This window comes from Anthonomus grandis, chromosome 8 (assembly GCF_022605725.1).
Source record: "Anthonomus grandis grandis chromosome 8, icAntGran1.3, whole genome shotgun sequence".
Classification (NCBI taxonomy): domain Eukaryota; kingdom Metazoa; phylum Arthropoda; class Insecta; order Coleoptera; family Curculionidae; genus Anthonomus; species Anthonomus grandis.
This window is the reverse complement of record NC_065553.1, coordinates 8,074,931-8,091,727: the sequence shown is the minus strand read 5'-3', so window position 1 is coordinate 8,091,727 and position 16,797 is coordinate 8,074,931. Positions and strand designations below refer to the sequence as shown.

The window sequence follows — 16,797 nt, the reverse complement described above, 5'->3', positions numbered from 1 at the left end:
GGTTGAGTTACACAGGGGTCTCGTTCCGCGTGTAAGGGGGCGATTTTATAGCCCTTTTGAATTTGTCGGAGACGCTTTTATGTGAAGTCGTTAATTACAGACTATTGTAGGTCACTATGCCAGATACGGTATTATGCGTAATGAGTACTATACTAGCGCATAGTTAAATTGTAAACTGATATTCTTTTAAAACCTGTTTATTTAAGCCAATATTTTGACTAACTCTTATCAGATTATAGTAGTCTCAAGATGAAGGACTTAATTAACTTTTTGTTTCAAGAAACCTATATAATCATCAGTGGCGTGTCTTTTTCCAAAATTGTGAAAATTATTAGTTTCAATACACCGTTCTTCTAAAAAACTAAATGAATTTTTTATTTCAGGCAATTTAATGAGATTCAACTGGAGATATTAATAGGCCAGTGTAAAATGCGTATATCCTTAACTTCGCGAAAATTTCTTATTAGCCTAACTGTGGAGTAACACTAACATGAATATTAAATCTACCCCGATGGTGTTTCTGTATAGAATAACAATAATTTCTAAGATATTTTTAACATAATTATTAGTCGATAAGAAATGGTTCAGTAAAACGAACTCAGTTCTTCGATGTAGTCAAATATCGACCTATATCATTATATTGTGCATCTTCTACAGCTGTAGTGTATACATCTTTGCATTTATTATTTATTAGGTATTATATAAGTCGTGTTAACTACCAGGTAATAACTTTGATATATTCAAGGCTTCTGCTATCTAAGATAGTATCCCTCAACATTCTACAGATGTTTTGAAATAGTTATATAAATGATAATTATTTTTTGGACACAAAGTTCATAACTTAAAAAACTAACCAAATGACATTTTTAAAATTTGTACATATATTCCATGGACAATTTCATTGGACACTTATATCAGCTTTTTGCCAAATTCGTACAAGAATTTGAGGAAAAAAATATTTTGAAAATATTTATTTTTTTTAATATTTATTCGACACAAAGTTCATAATTAGAAAAACTGTCCAGATCTCAATTTGAAAATTTGTACACGTATTCCAAGGACAATTTTGTTGGACACCTATCTTGGTGTTTGGCCAGCTTCGTACAAGAATTTGACAAAAAAACATATTTTTCAAAAATATTTATTTTTCTTCTATTTATTTGACACAAAGTTCATAATTTAAAAAAATGACCAGATGCTATTTTGAAAATTTGTACACATATTCCATGGACAATTTTATTGGACACTTATTTCAGCTTTTTGCCAAATTCGTACAAGAAATTGAAAAAAAATTTTTTGAAAATATTCATTTTTTTGTAATTCTTTGAACTTGCAATTGGGTATGCCGACCCATTTGAGGAGTTGTTAAATATCTCATCTATTTCTTATTTTTGTTTACTTTTAAATAAAGTTGCTTAATAATGAAACTGTACCAAACGATCTCATTTTATGTGTTTAAATTATTAAATATTCGAAATGTGGAGTTACATTACTCAACTTAAATTTAAAATAAAAAATACATTTATGAGCTTTAAATACATTTATGTTTCCTGTAATGTTATATATTCTACAGGTATTTCCATAAGAAATATATTGTAACGAAATCCAGGAACACATTTTTATTGACAACGTCAAAAACTCTAACCTCACTCGGGTTACAATTGGTGTCAGAAGTGGGATTTACAATAATATAACGTATTTACCTTTGTATAATTCTCAGTTCAAAATTTAAGGTATAATTTTAAACTGTAATATCTGATATAAAAAAAATAATCAAAGCATATCACATAATCAACTTAAAAGGAACAACGCCATCCTAGAGTTTAAAAAGTGCCATTGAGCAAGGATTTCCCATTGTCATATGAGTCAATACTCCTTGAAACTCTGAAATCAATGAAGGAACCTTTCATTTTTTTGTTTCTCACTAAAGAAGCAAGGGAGAAATAAAATCTCAATAATTTACAAGTAATTTTTCTCTAATAGGAGATTACAATCTGAAATATATACAAAATGTATGTGACAAAAATATTTAAGTTTCTATTTTCGAATCTCCGTCTACTTTAATAGTTAATTCTTAGATTAAAAAAAGTTCTCAAAAGCAGCGAGACGCCTATTAAAATACATGATGTATTCGTGTAGCGTTATTAACGATTCTGTTTTTGGATAAACCGCTTCCGCAGAGCCCCTTGGTCTCGTCAAAAGAAAAACTCTCGAAATTCCCCGCCTCTTAACAATTCAGTAAGGCGTGAACGTGAGCGAAATTTAGCCAAAGTTTTCCCGAATGGAACTTTTTCTGACTCGGGGAATCTACTCTTGTTTGTTGTGTTTTTTTTACGATAAATAAATTATTTGACTCATTCCGGTTGTCTCGTAGTTGCTTATTTAAATTTATAACCTTTTTTTTAAGGCGGAAGCCTGGAAGCCTAAAAGTCTGATTGGAATATATCTTGCACTGTCCATAGTTTCGGTTTGTACAAACTCTATTTAAAAAGTTTTCGGCCTTCTCTAATCTAATTTGCTTTCACTAATAGTGATAAAATTAATAAGAAATTAGAAATATAATAGATAACATATAAGGGACATTGACGACCTATGGATTAAAGTGTATGTGAAATATACTAAAAAAATTGTACTTTTTATTATTAAACACACTTTTTTGTACCGAATTAAATATGTCACTACCATGATGTATTTTTTTTTATAATTTATTAATGGGTGTCCATTTTCGGGAAACACGCACAACCCTCATTTTCCCAGTCATTTTCTCCAAATAGCATTGCATGTTCACCATTTCGGGATATATATTTAAAAGGGATTATATTTTTTTTCGGTCGCGATAATTATAGGATTGCTGGGAAATTATATAAAAAATTCTAGTAATATTTTTATATGTACTTACTTAAATAATATCAAAGCCCATAACTTACGATGTTAGAAAAAAATCCGGTTCTATTTAAATTCAAATTTTCAAAAGCCCCGCGTCAATTTTTCCCGCTTTAGATGGAACAAGGGAAAAAGTCATTTAAATCATGTTCGGGCTTCGGGAATATTTAAATGAAGACATTTTAATATCAAACGGAACGTAGACCTCAATTTTAGGGCCTGTTGAAAAAGGGTGCATACATCATCTTCCTCTAAAGTTTTGGGTAAAATGACTTGCCCAAAGGGGTCGATAAATGTGTTTGTATCTTTTAGGGCCATCTAAAAAATCCTTTTTTTTAAATCTTCATATTGATCAAAGATTTTTAAGCTCAATGTTTAAAAATCAATGGAACAGAAACCTTGAAATTGAAAATTGTTTCATCTAGCTAAACTTACGAAAAGAAAGGTCATAAAAAGAGTATTACCAAAGTTCAAATGTTAGAGTTAATTACCCTTTTTAGTTTTTTACAATTTGGGCACTTAGGCTCCTTACAAAGCACAATAGTTAAATATCTTTTATTTACTGATTATCCGATGATTAACGAAAACCTGCTTAAATCAGAATTAAGAAATCACTCTGATAGCATACAAATATATTCAGATGCTTCAAAAAATAAAGGTAAGGGAGCAGAAATTTATATTTCTCCCTTAAATATTAGAGGCAAATTTCAAATTGATAAACATTGCAGCGTATTTACTTCTAAAGCTATAAGGGAGGCTCTTAATTTTTGTTTAAAATACAAATCCACTAATTTCATCATTTTGTTAGACTTCATGTGTGTACTTCAAGCAATTGAAAATGTATACACATGGTCAAATAAAGTAAATCCTATAATAAAGAAAATTATTTAGATAAATAACTTAACTATCGGAATAAAAATTTAACAGTTTTATGGTTTAAGGCACATATAGGGTTAAGAGATAATGTGTAGAATTTTGTTTTTTCAAAACCCTAAGTATAACATATCAGAAACGTCAGTATCGTCTGTCAAGATGTGTTTTTTCGGATCTCATTTCAATATTGGTTTATTTTTTCTACTGACAATTAAAAAAAGATATGGTGTACCAAATAAAATAATTTTCAGTGTTCAAAAAAGGTCTAGTATTAGGTAACTTAAATTACATATACCTAGAATGTAAAAAATTTATTCAAGAAATTGAAGCATTAAAATTAAAACTGGGAACCGAATCTAAAGTTGCATGTCCTTTAATGTTATGCATTTACAGCGTATAGTAGCGTAGTCGTAAATAGCATATACAGCTCTAATTGTCTTTCTAAACCAAACAGTAGTTAGTATCATTGTAAAACATAAACCTTATCATTATTTTGAATACAGGAAAATATTTAAAAATATAAAATAACTATGAATAGATTGTGAAATATGAAGCAAGGTTAGATTACAAGTATTCAGGTTATACAATTCTTTCCGAATTTATAACTGACCATATTATTAGGTCTCAGTATAGTCCAATTTATTGTAAAGTTTAACGCCTTATTTTTTCATTCCACCTGCTGGTTAATCGAAATATGGAAACTCATATTAAGTGATTGAATTTTAGAACTTGTATATTGCTGTGACGAATTTTTTTTTTCTTCTGAATAATTGAGAGTACGAGATATTTTCTATGTTTATATTTATTTGAATAGTGACGTAATACTCAACAACAAAATAGGTAACTAGGTATTGTTTATTAATCATCTCGGGGATTTTTGTAATTATCTATCAATGCCAGCTTTATGACAATCAGTAAAAAATTCCATATAAATTGCGATATTTTCTGCTATAGATTTTTTTATATGTTGGTGGATGTTTTTTTGATAACAAGCATCCTTTAATTGATACTACCGTATCTATAGAGAGGGGCTAAATGTATCGAGTAAATAGGCCAAATTAAATCCTGAACCTGATTTTTTTAAAACCTAAACATTAATTAGAGGTCAAGTCAATTGAGGTAAATGAAATACACATAGTCCAACTCCACTTACAAATAAATTACTAAAGCGTTATTTCGAACATAAATGTGTACATTCTTAGGGGTTCTAAAAGGTATATTAGTTAAGAAATGTATATACTAAATTTGGGGTCTTTAGAAGAAGCTAGTTAGAAGAGTTATTTTATATAGAGGTTGTTGCTCAATTAGGAGCTAAAGTATAAGATCAAATAGCCAAACTCATTCAAAAAAGTCAATAGAACTTTATGGAAAAATGAAGAGTAAAAAACAAAGGATATTGAAACTACAAATTGTTATTAGGCTTCATGTGAAGAATGAAATTTATTTAAGTCATCTGAAATGTAAAAAAAAGAGATTTATTTTTCTTTTTTACTTTTAAAGGTAATTGTTTAGAAAAAAGGTTGTGAAACTTGTGACTTCTCTTAAAATTCTCTCTTAATTATAGGCTTGGTATCGCTCTTGGAATGTTAATCTTTTGGTTTTTAAAAAATTGAATTTTGGACAATTATTTCTAAAAAAATTGGAGAATTAGTTCCTTTTGGACAATATTTGAATCGTGAATTTCGAAAAGGACTCAACTCGGATTTTGATCAAATTTGACTTTTCTGCAAATTTTTCAGGTTGAATAGTAGGCCAACATTTTATGAAGGAAAAGGGCTCATATCTGAATTTGTTCAATCAATAAATACGAACTCGCGGTTTTAAAACAAAATTTCGAAAAGGACTCATCTCGCTGAGATGGTGGATAGAGGTAGATAAATAATGTTATTTATTTAGTAGGTAGATATTATATTCAATATATAATATATACAAAAATGGGTTTGTGAAAAAATAGTTTTATCTTTGTAGGTGCATTCGAAAATGTTTCGATCTTTCCGGTGATGCCAAAAGAGCAATATTGAATCGCATAAATGGTTTTAATATCAAAGATGAACAGGACATATATATTCAAGTATTGATGGAGGCGTTCCCTGTGAAGGATACTTCTAAACGTCAAGAAGATAAAATTAGTAAGCCAAAGAGTTACTCTTATAAGTATTTTATCGAAGCAGATGGAAATAGAAAAGAAGTATGTAAAGTAGCCTTTCTAAACTTGCATGGTGTTACCGACAAGAGAATAAAGAGAATTCGACTACTAAAAATTGCAAATAAAAGCCCCCACGATATGCGAGGAAAATCTGCCGGGTCTAGAAGCAATGTAATGCCCGCAGAAACATGTGCTTTAATTCACAACTTTGTCGAGTCAATTCCTGTTAAAGAAATTCACTATTCAAATAACATTGTAAAAAAATACTTGTCATCTGTTTTAAATGTGACAATATTGCATGAGAGATTTTCGGCAAAATATCCAGAAAGCAAAGTAAATTATCAGTTTTTTAGAAATTATTTCAATGTAAATTTTGACTTGGCATTTGGTAGGCCACAAATTGATGTGTGCTCAAAATGTAAAGAAATTAGCGTTTTACTGAAAAATCCCCATTTAAACGATAATGCCAAGAGGGTCGCCAGTGCGGAGCTAATCATACATAAGCGTCGGGCATCGAAGTTTTTTAATAAAGCCAAAGCTATTACAGAAAAATGTAACGAGAACGGCAGTACCATTTTCGAATTGTCTTTCGATTATATGCAGAATCTACCACTGCCAGTACTTCCAGTCCAAGAAGAGTTCTATTACCGCCAATTTTGGGTATACGAATTTTGCGTACATAGTATAAAAACGGGGAAGGCAACTTTGTATTCCTATCACGAGGGACCAAACGAAGTAGCTTCGTTTTTAAATGACTTTATATGTAAAAATGTGCCTGAAAATATTACAGAATTACATTTATTCTGCGACGGATGTCCTGGGCAAAATAAAAATTATACCATAATAAAATATCTTATCGCTTTGTCACTCGAAATTTAAAAGTTTTTCTTTATTTTTCTCAAAGAGGTCATTCCTTTAATGACTGTGATAGAGATTCTGCAACCATAAAGCGTAAGATTAGAAGAGAAGATCGTTTATTTACTCACGAGCAGTATACGAATTTAATACTCAGTAGCACTAAAACAATTTTGTGTAAAAACGATAACTTATACCGATATCATTGATTTCAAGGCATGCTGCAAAGTACACTTTAAAGCAAAACCGTTATCAGAAAGATGCTATGGAAAAAAAGTTGCTAAAGAAAACAAAGTTCAAGTTTCAACTTTTTATGAATTTGACTTTAATCCAGAAAAGCCTGGAGAAGTTTTGATTCTTGACAGCGAAATAAATACTGAAATTTTTAGCCTTTAAAAAACTAAAGGTATTTGTGCTAATCTTCCTACCGTTGCAGACTTTCCATGCTACTCCTCAAAACTGCCAATAAATAACTTAAAAATGACTGACTTGAAAAAGTTGAGGCAGTATATACCTGCAGAATATGAAGACGATAGTATTTTGAGCTGGCTGACTACTGACAGAGAAGCAGGAGCGGACATCGAACAAGACTTTTAGCAGAGTTACTTCTTATTTGTTATTATTTTCCAAATAAATTAACAAAAAAAAATGTTCATCTTTAAGTATTTTTTTTAGTTTTTTGTATCTTTCTTTAAAAAATAAAGTTGAAGTTTCTTTATTAATGTTCTTGTGATTATATAACCTCTCAAGTGGTGCTTAAATTTCGAAAACGGCTCATCTCGGAAAATTCTAAAGTCTATTTTCTCCATGTATACTTATTTGAAAAGAAAAAAATTTGGTTAAGATGTCAAACAAAGGTTGTGAATATTAGGAAAATTCATATTTTCGAGCCCTTTTCGAAATTCACGATTCATTTATAGTTTGCTTTAGGAGCTATAATGGTTATTCTAGCTAGCATATTCAATGAAATATGGTTTGTTAATTCCCTCATCTTGCTCTTTAGACACATAAAATCTGGGAATGATTAAGATATCATACAGTAAAATCATCTTAATGATTGTGGATGGCTGTTGATCTCAATTCCTTGACTACAAGTATTACGTATACAGCTTATTATTTCTTTATGCTATTTTAATTCCAACCAGTTTTGGTAAATTCTTCCTTGGTTTCTTCACGAAAATCATGGTTTTTTGCGCCCTGGTTGGTAATAATTGTTGTAAATGTCTGATACTTCTTCGTTCATTTTTATTATATGTCTAAGGCATATTCTTAATAAGATTTTGTTTTCGGTATATTAATTCTATGCAAGTTTTCATTGAAATCCTATTTTTTTTTGGAAAAAGCGTTTCTAAATTGTTCTCAGTTGACTTTGTTTTATTTTTTAATAAAAAGATATTGTATACTTAAAACATATTTATTTAAAACCTTGTGCACTACAAACGTAGGAGGAACCACCAAAGTAAAATTTTAGGTATAATCTAATATAATCTAAGTTCTAGCACATGTTCATCTTCTGTAAAATTCTATGAGATTCTGTTGATCTCATGACGTAAAGACATTGACATGGCAGACGTCATTTGTTTCAGCTTAAGCCATGTGTACATGAATGTCTAAAACTAAAGGACCGTTTACAGGTAATGCATTACACAGATTTAGGGTTGTAATTCTAACCGTATATAAAAAATATAGTACAGTATCATCCCGGACTAATCACCTTTATATTCGTTCAAATTATTTTAATTGTAACTGTTCAATATTTTAATTATATTTGTTTCTACATTAAGTAAATAAAATATAAAAATAAAGTAACAGCAATTTTTTCAAGTCAGAGGGTATATTTTATTTCGCTATCCATATAATATACAAGTACCTTATAGTAACTTATCTAACAATCTCACATTATTTGTAATATATATTTTTTTATAAATAGAAATTTTGCTGCAGACGAATGGGATAATGAAATTAAAGTTTTAACAATTCTTATAAATCGGATGTGGTGTTGGTGTAGTATTATTGAAAAATAATATAAACAGTGAATGTATGTTAAAATCGAGCAATTAGTTCAATATGTTTATATTAGTAATACAATCACTAAAAAATATCTTACAAGAAATTTCAAGTGAAACCAAGAATTTATCATTAACTTATGTTAATAACTGGCAACTTTTACCTAAGCTTTATGGAATTTTAGATGGAAGTTTGGCAACACTGCCAAATATGCTTGTAGAAAATTTACATCAAATATATTTCTCTAGGTAATTGATTGTGACTTTTTTATATTATGCACAGTAAATGTATGTATGTACAAGATAGTTTATGTCTGTAAAAATATTGAATAGTGACTTTAATTTTTCATTAATTTAACTTTTTAATACAAAATTTTTAATACCGTCCTAGACCGTGGAAAAAAACAGTACAACCAAACTGTATTAAAATATGCACTTGAAACGTTAAAACCATGGCAAAAACCGGAAAAATAAACAACACTATCCAAGAAATGAAGAGAATGAATATCGATTTAATGGAAATAAGCGAAATGAGATGGTCAGAAGTAGAAAGTATCGACAAGGAAGATGTCATAGTACTTTATTTGGGGATATCAAATAGAAAGCTAGAATATGGAGTTGCAATAATAGTTGCAAGACAAGTGTGTCTAATATCCGATAAAGCAATGTTATTTCAAGTAAAAGCTCATACGGTAAATATAACCATAATCCAAATATACCTTCCACACTGCAGACAAAGAAGAAGAGGAAGTCGAAAATCTCTATCAAAACAAAGAAGACGTAATACAACGACTCACAAAGCACGAAATAAAAGTCATCGATGTTAATGCCAAATTGGGAGTGGGGTTTAAAAAATATGTAGAAAACATTGACTATGTTAGTTAACAAGAGCTTCAGAAACTGCTTTAATTTAATTAAAAAATATCCTGGTGTGGACTTTGAATCAGATCATATACTTTTAGTAGGAGTTACAAGAGTAAAACTGAAGAAAGATAAAGAGGAAATGATTGCTTAATATCGCATAAAGGCTTTACAATAACCTCCTATAAAATAAAAAGCAAGTGAATACGTTAACGCAAAGGTAAAAAATAAAGGTGAATGACATGCAGGGGGGATAACCGAACTCATCAAGATAATAGATTCAACAAAGACGGAATTTAGGAACCAGAAAAGGAAACCAAAAATAAGTCTTGAAATTTTAAAACTAATGGAACAGAGAAGAACACAAAAGCAACAAAAAAGAAAAAGATTAAAGAAGCCAAAGAAAAAGAAGCAGCGGAGAGATGCACAAAAATAGAAATACTTCTAAACATGCTACATACACGACAGCTATAACCTACATAAAAAAGTAAGAGAGGTAAGTGGAACCTTTAAAAAACGACAAGTAAGGAAGATCATAGACAAAAATTAAAAAATGATCTAAAAAACAGGTGCTCATAATTAGAAAAGCCCTTCGAGGATTGAATGAAGATGACAAAGAAGAAAAAAAAGAAAAAGGAGAAGAAAAAGAATAATATAACTTCCTCTCAAGGCTCCTTGCCTTGAGGATAATCAATTTTGCCTACATGTACAAAATATGTAGGATAATTGAAGGCAGATTGTGTATGTTTTATTTACCTATTCATCTTATAACTGCACAGCAAGAACAAACTACTTCTTTATAGTTAAGTAAATCATTTAATTAGTAATAAGGTTAAAATATTAAACATAGAACAATTTAATAAACTGCTTCAACGTAAAATAAAAAAGAAAATGTTAGTATTTGCAGGCTAATATATAATATCGATCAGAATTTTCAGTACTTTTTTCAATAACTGTTATATCAGTTGCAACGAATTAATGAATAATTAAAGCAAAGTATAAATATCATAGTGTAATATTTACCATCAAAGACTGAAAATGTTTCAAACAAAAATTATAATTTTTATACTTACCCTACTTTGGTTGATAATCTTCCCAGTTGCTCATTTAGCTTCGGTAAGATTGTATTTTTCAAAATGCGGAACTAATGGCTTTACATGCATTACAAATGCTGTGACCAAAAAATGGGATATAACTTATCAATGTCCAAATGGAGTAAACGTAAGTAAAAATGAGATTTTTGATAAGCTGATTGAAAATTTTGTAACCTATATATCAAGTTTGGCCTTTCATTATCTTAAAATATTTTAAACTTAAAAATGAGTTAAATATCTGAAGATTAAAAAAGAGGGCAAAATAAGCAAATACTTTAAGAGATTTTTTTCTGAGATAAAAGTAAATCAAAAGAATATATTAACATTTTAAACAGTATTACGTAAGCTTTTACCTTTTATGCTTGTTACATTTTTTCTGTCTTTTAATAACATTTTTATCATCAGATAAAAAATAAATTTAATGAAAAGGCCTGTACATCAATAGAGAGAGTCACGTTTTTGAAACGAAAACAACGTTTGAGAAATATTAATGTACTTAGACAGAATTTCCTATGATTCTTTTAATATAAATAAAAATAGAAAATATTGATCTTTAGTTGGGTAATACTAATTAATATTAAGAAAATTTAATTCAACATGATTTACAATAGAAAAGAACTAAAATTCCAAGAAGACCGTCGAAACAATAATTATTAATTTTAAAGTAAATACATCTAACTTAGATTTGAGTTTCCTCCCTAAAAACGTAGTCCTATATATAGTCTAATAAAGTCTCGTACTATCGATAAAAGATAGAAGATATTTAATAGATTCGTTTTTTAAATCTTGCTTCCATTTTTTTTATTATAGCTTTCCCTATACAAATAGGTTCCTATAATTACGAACAAAAATTAATATTATATTTTAAGAAAAAATATTCTTTTATAATGAAATGTTACATTCAGAATATATTAAAAAAATTTAAATTGTATGTAAAAATATATACAAATTAAGAGTACCATGGGAAGTTTGAAAATTTGCAATTTAAATATTAGTAGCCTGTTTACTTTTTATCGAGCCATAAAGTATTTAATGATAGTTACTTACACATCGATTTGGGAACAGATAAGAATAAATTAAGTGTTAAATTGCTTGACTTTAAAAAAGTCATTGCTACTTATTTAAGCAACTTTGTAACTATAAAGGTTAGTTTGGAATACTTCTTATCTTATTTAATAAATTTGCGTTGTCTCAATAATGAAACAGAATATATCATTACATTTTCGAAAAACTTTTTTTAAACAACAAATTTTGGATAGGTTTTTAAAACGAGCTAAAAAATTGCAGTTAAAGAAGTATTTATTTATTAAGAAAATTTAATATTATAATACTAATATACTTCAATTGATTCTAAGTCGAACCATTATATTGCCACCAATTTCTTTTGCAGGATATCACCTTATACATCAATCAGTTTACTGCTCCACAAACTCTTCAGGATTTCAAAATTCAAAACTGCCAGTCTGTCACCATCCTTACTCGATGTAGTAACGAGAATAAACCTATTAAGACATTGCAAATTGCTAACGTAGCCCACTTATCTATCCAGCGAGCTCCATATGAACCTTGGCTGCCACCTACAGTTATTTTTGAAAACATTTCATATATCGATGAAATTCCTGCGAAGACATTTGGCCAAATTGACAAATCTATTTATACGACTGGATGTTTTGTGCACCCAATAGAGTTTCAAAATGTCTTATTCAAGAACGTCACTATTGGAGCAATAAAGTCTGAAGCATTTGTGGCTCATCATAATTTTCATAATTTTACTTTTCTGAATGTCACTGTAGGGACTATTCAAACTTCTGCCATAAATATTAGGCACGATCTTTCTGGTCAGTTTGAGATAATGCATAGTAACATTAAAGAGATAGAGCCTTTGGGTATTCGGATTTATGGTAAAAAAGCAGTATTTGCTATGAACGATCTTAAGGAAGTTGCTTCTAGCGGAATTAATGCTACCACGGAACATTTTTATTTCACCGGAAATACAGTTGGAACCCTCCAAGCTCAAGCATTTGCAGTCTTATCAACTAACATATATATTTTGGATAACAATTTTCAATCCGTGAAATGCGGTGCTTTTGAGAAGTTAAGTCCCGGTCTCTTGCAAGATTCTGGTAGAAATTTTGGCAAACTCAACTTCATTTACGACTTTAGTAAAAATACACTGCATGACTTAGAAATTGGAAGCCTACATCCGGACTATGCGTCATATGAAAATGTTCGTACCGAAATGATGTTTGGTAAAAATAAAATAATGTGCTCTTGTGAAAACTTAGGATGGCTGTTTTTGCCAGCTGTAATGGACCAATTAATAGGTGGGCCATTTTACGAAATGGTGATGGATGATAGCTATGGTAACATGTGTGCAAACATGCATAATAGTAGCTGCAAATTTCATATTAGTGTCGTTAATAAATTGATACAATGTGGAAAGTGTTTGTCTAATATTACGTTAAAGGAGGAATGTGAAAAAGTCCCTACCATACATTATACTACTGAGGGAGCCAATTTAAATGTATTGAGTAATAGTAGTGTTGCTCCGAGTAACTATATCACTAGCTTTAGTTTTAGCCATAACAAATCAAGTATATTAATTCGTTTACTATTTCTTAATATAGTTTTGTTATTAGATTATTAATTTTTTTTCATATAAAAGACTTGTTTAATATTACCTTCTTTCCATATTTGTTGCTCTTTTACAGGACGTCAACTTCAATGAGTTTAGTATTCCAAGAAATATTGCTGGTTTAAAAATTGTATATTGCCATTATCATAACATATTTTATCAATGTAATAACAATAATAATAAATATAACAAAATTTTTACTATAACGTACATTTTTACTATAATGTACCTACTTATCTAGAGTTTCGCCATAGGGACTTTGAAACAAAATATTAAGAATTTTTGAATATTTTGTTACAACTATGTAATAGAGTGTATATAGAGAGCTTCATATTAATTGTTGCTACTACTTATAGTAATTTTGGAAAACATATGCTATATGAGTTATTTCCTGCTACTGGATACTATCAATAATAAAATTGGAAAACGTCTTATTTAAGAACGTTGGTATTGGAGCAATAAAATCTTAAGCCCTTGTGATAATAGGTGCTATGTGAAAAGTGTATTTTAGAGAAGAAATCCCTACAAAAAATTAAACTACCAAAGGAAGTACTTTAAATGTGTCAAGTTATGAAAATATTGCTCATAGTTCATCAGCTCTAGTTCTAGAGGTAATAAACTGAGTGTATTAATTAGCCTACTATTTCCTAGTTTTATTAATAGATTAATAATGTTTACTAACGATATTGTAAAATTTTGTATTTAAATAATCTGTATATGTCACCTTTTATTTCATTAAATATTGAGGATTTCCAAATATAAAACTGCCAGTCTCTCACCTCTACTTGATGATATAGCAAAATATTTTTAATATTTTGTTCAAAAACCTCTCTATAATAATAAATTTTTAAGTTTTTGCTTTTTAAATTACTTTTCTGAATGTCACTATAGTCTTAAAAGTCTCTTCTATTACAACCTTCTAGAATAAATGTTACTCATGATCTTAGTAATCGATGTAGCTAAAGTTTTTGATAAAATACTTCCTATTAGATTGATTCCTGATAAATTGCAGTCTCAGTTACTCTTAGTATCAGTTGCAGGCTTCCTATTTCTATCAAAAACTTCAGTTGCAGATGGAATCTAATGATAACCCTACTAAAACATTACAAACTATTAATGCAAGGCCAATATTATGTAAAATATTTAGTGAAAAAGTCAAAACGCTGTTGACTAATTTGCATTTTATATGTGTGAAATGTATAATTTTAGTGCTTTTTTAGTATTTTGTGAGTAATGTATGTGATATGGGGGCTTTGCAGTAAGTAAACGTGCGTAAGAATTTATACTAAGGCTTTTTTTTAGAACACTGTGATAATTTAATCTTTTTGTTTGTAACTAACGGAATCAGCTTCACGAAATTTAACAACTGATTTTAGGATATATTAAATATAAATTACTTATAGTATAATTGTTAATTAAATATTGTTCTGCCATTCATATTGTACATTTTCGATACTCAGTATAATTTTAGTTCATCGTTGAAGTATTTAATCTAATTTTATAATATATCAAATAAACGAACAAGTCTCAACTCGCAAAATTAAGTTAAAATAATGTCAATAATAATAAATATTAATAAAAAAAATTATAAATGTATATATATTAAATATTCTTTTCTCACACTGTTTGGAATATTCGTGGAATATGGTCTATTGGAAATATTTACATGTTGGGCGCCAAAGTTTCACCCACTTTTGTCAAATTTAAATTTTTGATAGGAAAGGAATATATTTATCGCATATTTATTATTCCAGGATTTGGCCTTAAAAGTAAAGTCCACTCTATGTAAATAATGACTTTTCAAGGAGATATGGATGTTAAATGGGGGTGGGATGAGGGAGTTTCTGTCCTATACTTACAATACTGAAAATTGAATATTCTCTTCTTATATTTCTTGGGATTTTTATGGAATATGGTCCATTCGAGATACTCACATGTTGGGCACCAAAGTTCCACTCACTTTTGTCAAATTTAAATTTTTGCCAGGAAAGGAATATATCTATTATTTCAGGATTAATCGCCAAAATATGTTATTCCGAAGGGTTCCAGAAATATTCCTACAGGAATAAAATACAGATCACTCTTAATAACAATAATTAAACATAATTTTTGTCAAAAAAAGTATTTTTTAGGTAGTTACATACAATGGTGGATGAGCATTCTCCAATTGCCTGGAAGAAATCTAAAAAATTATATCAACCAAATTTCGAACTGAAAACTAATTTTCAGCATTTTTCCTTGGCCACTTTTATAATGTAAAAAAAATAATGATCAATTGTCAATCAGTCAAATTGACAGTTCCCAAGATAAAGTCGCGATCAACGTTTACCAAAACACCCTGTATATGAGTCTTGTGAATAATTTATACTAATTATAATAAATATTGTAAAAAAATTACATAAAAGCTTTATTTAAAACACCTGTTTAATAATATGGTTTCACCCATCAAACGACCGTTAGGACTGGCAACCAGACCAAAATTCTTGTTGACATTTTTATTAAGTACCCAGAAGTTAAAGACTGAGTATTCAAGAAAGGAAGTATGGCCACTTATACGTCAACGAAATTATTTATATTGGCCTCGCGAAATATCGGGTCTCAATAGCATGTGTTGATGGCCAGACACCGATCCTTCACTTCCTTTGTTTTGGCTATGACTAAGGTAATATATTCTAAAAACATATGCTTTCTTTAGCTTCCTATAATATTTGTTAATTTTATTAATACAGTTTTTACCTAATTGCTTATTTTAAATTATCTGTACAGGGTGTTTCTTTAAAGATGGCGAATACCGTACCTTAGCAACGAATAATCTAGGAGCTTTGAGGTAAAAATTAGTTAATAAAAGTAGTCAAAAATTAATTTATTGTTTTGTAAAAACCTACACTCATTTTACATTTTTTGGTTCAATAATTTTTTTACCTCTAATTACTTCTTGCCCAAGCAACATACGATAGTTAATAAACGTTTATTTTTGGTTTACACTAGATGTACATACATTTTTGGTTGAACTTCAACTATAAATATCGGATAAAAGGCCCGTGTGATAATACTTAGTGATAGAAAACTAGTATAAACCGTTATTTTAATTATTAAATTATTATTGGTATGGAATTTAAAGAGTTGGTAAGGCATAAAAAGTATCCTAAAGTTAAATTGATAGATTACGTACGAAAACCATAGATTTATTTATCAGCTGTAATTGTCTAAAAAGCATTTGTTTCTCAGGCAAATATTTTCTGCAAAAAAATCGTTTTTCATTAACCCTACCTTACCCCCCCACACAACTTACCAGTAAGAAATTGTTTTAAAAAATCATTGTTTTCCAAAATAATACGGATGAATAACAGCTGGTTTCGTCCTTAACATCCAATCTAATAACACTATTTATTTAAATTTGATATAATGATATATGTATATGAATAAATATTTAATACAAAAACA

The 16,797-nt window shown here is 29.1% G+C and overlaps 2 protein-coding genes across 2 annotated transcripts in view; one reads left to right on the top strand and one right to left on the bottom strand.

Moving 5' to 3' along the window:
• Nucleotides 1-16,797, bottom strand: part of LOC126739918 (uncharacterized) — a 110,356-nt gene that overhangs the window by 63,566 nt on the left and 29,993 nt on the right. The window lies entirely within an intron of this gene.
• Nucleotides 10,628-14,636, top strand: LOC126739919 (uncharacterized). Its single transcript, XM_050445748.1, has 2 exons — nucleotides 10,628-10,845; nucleotides 12,109-14,636. Exons 1-2 carry the CDS (start codon nucleotides 10,663-10,665, stop codon nucleotides 13,363-13,365), a joined length of 1,440 nt encoding a protein of 479 aa, XP_050301705.1. The 5' UTR covers nucleotides 10,628-10,662; the 3' UTR covers nucleotides 13,366-14,636.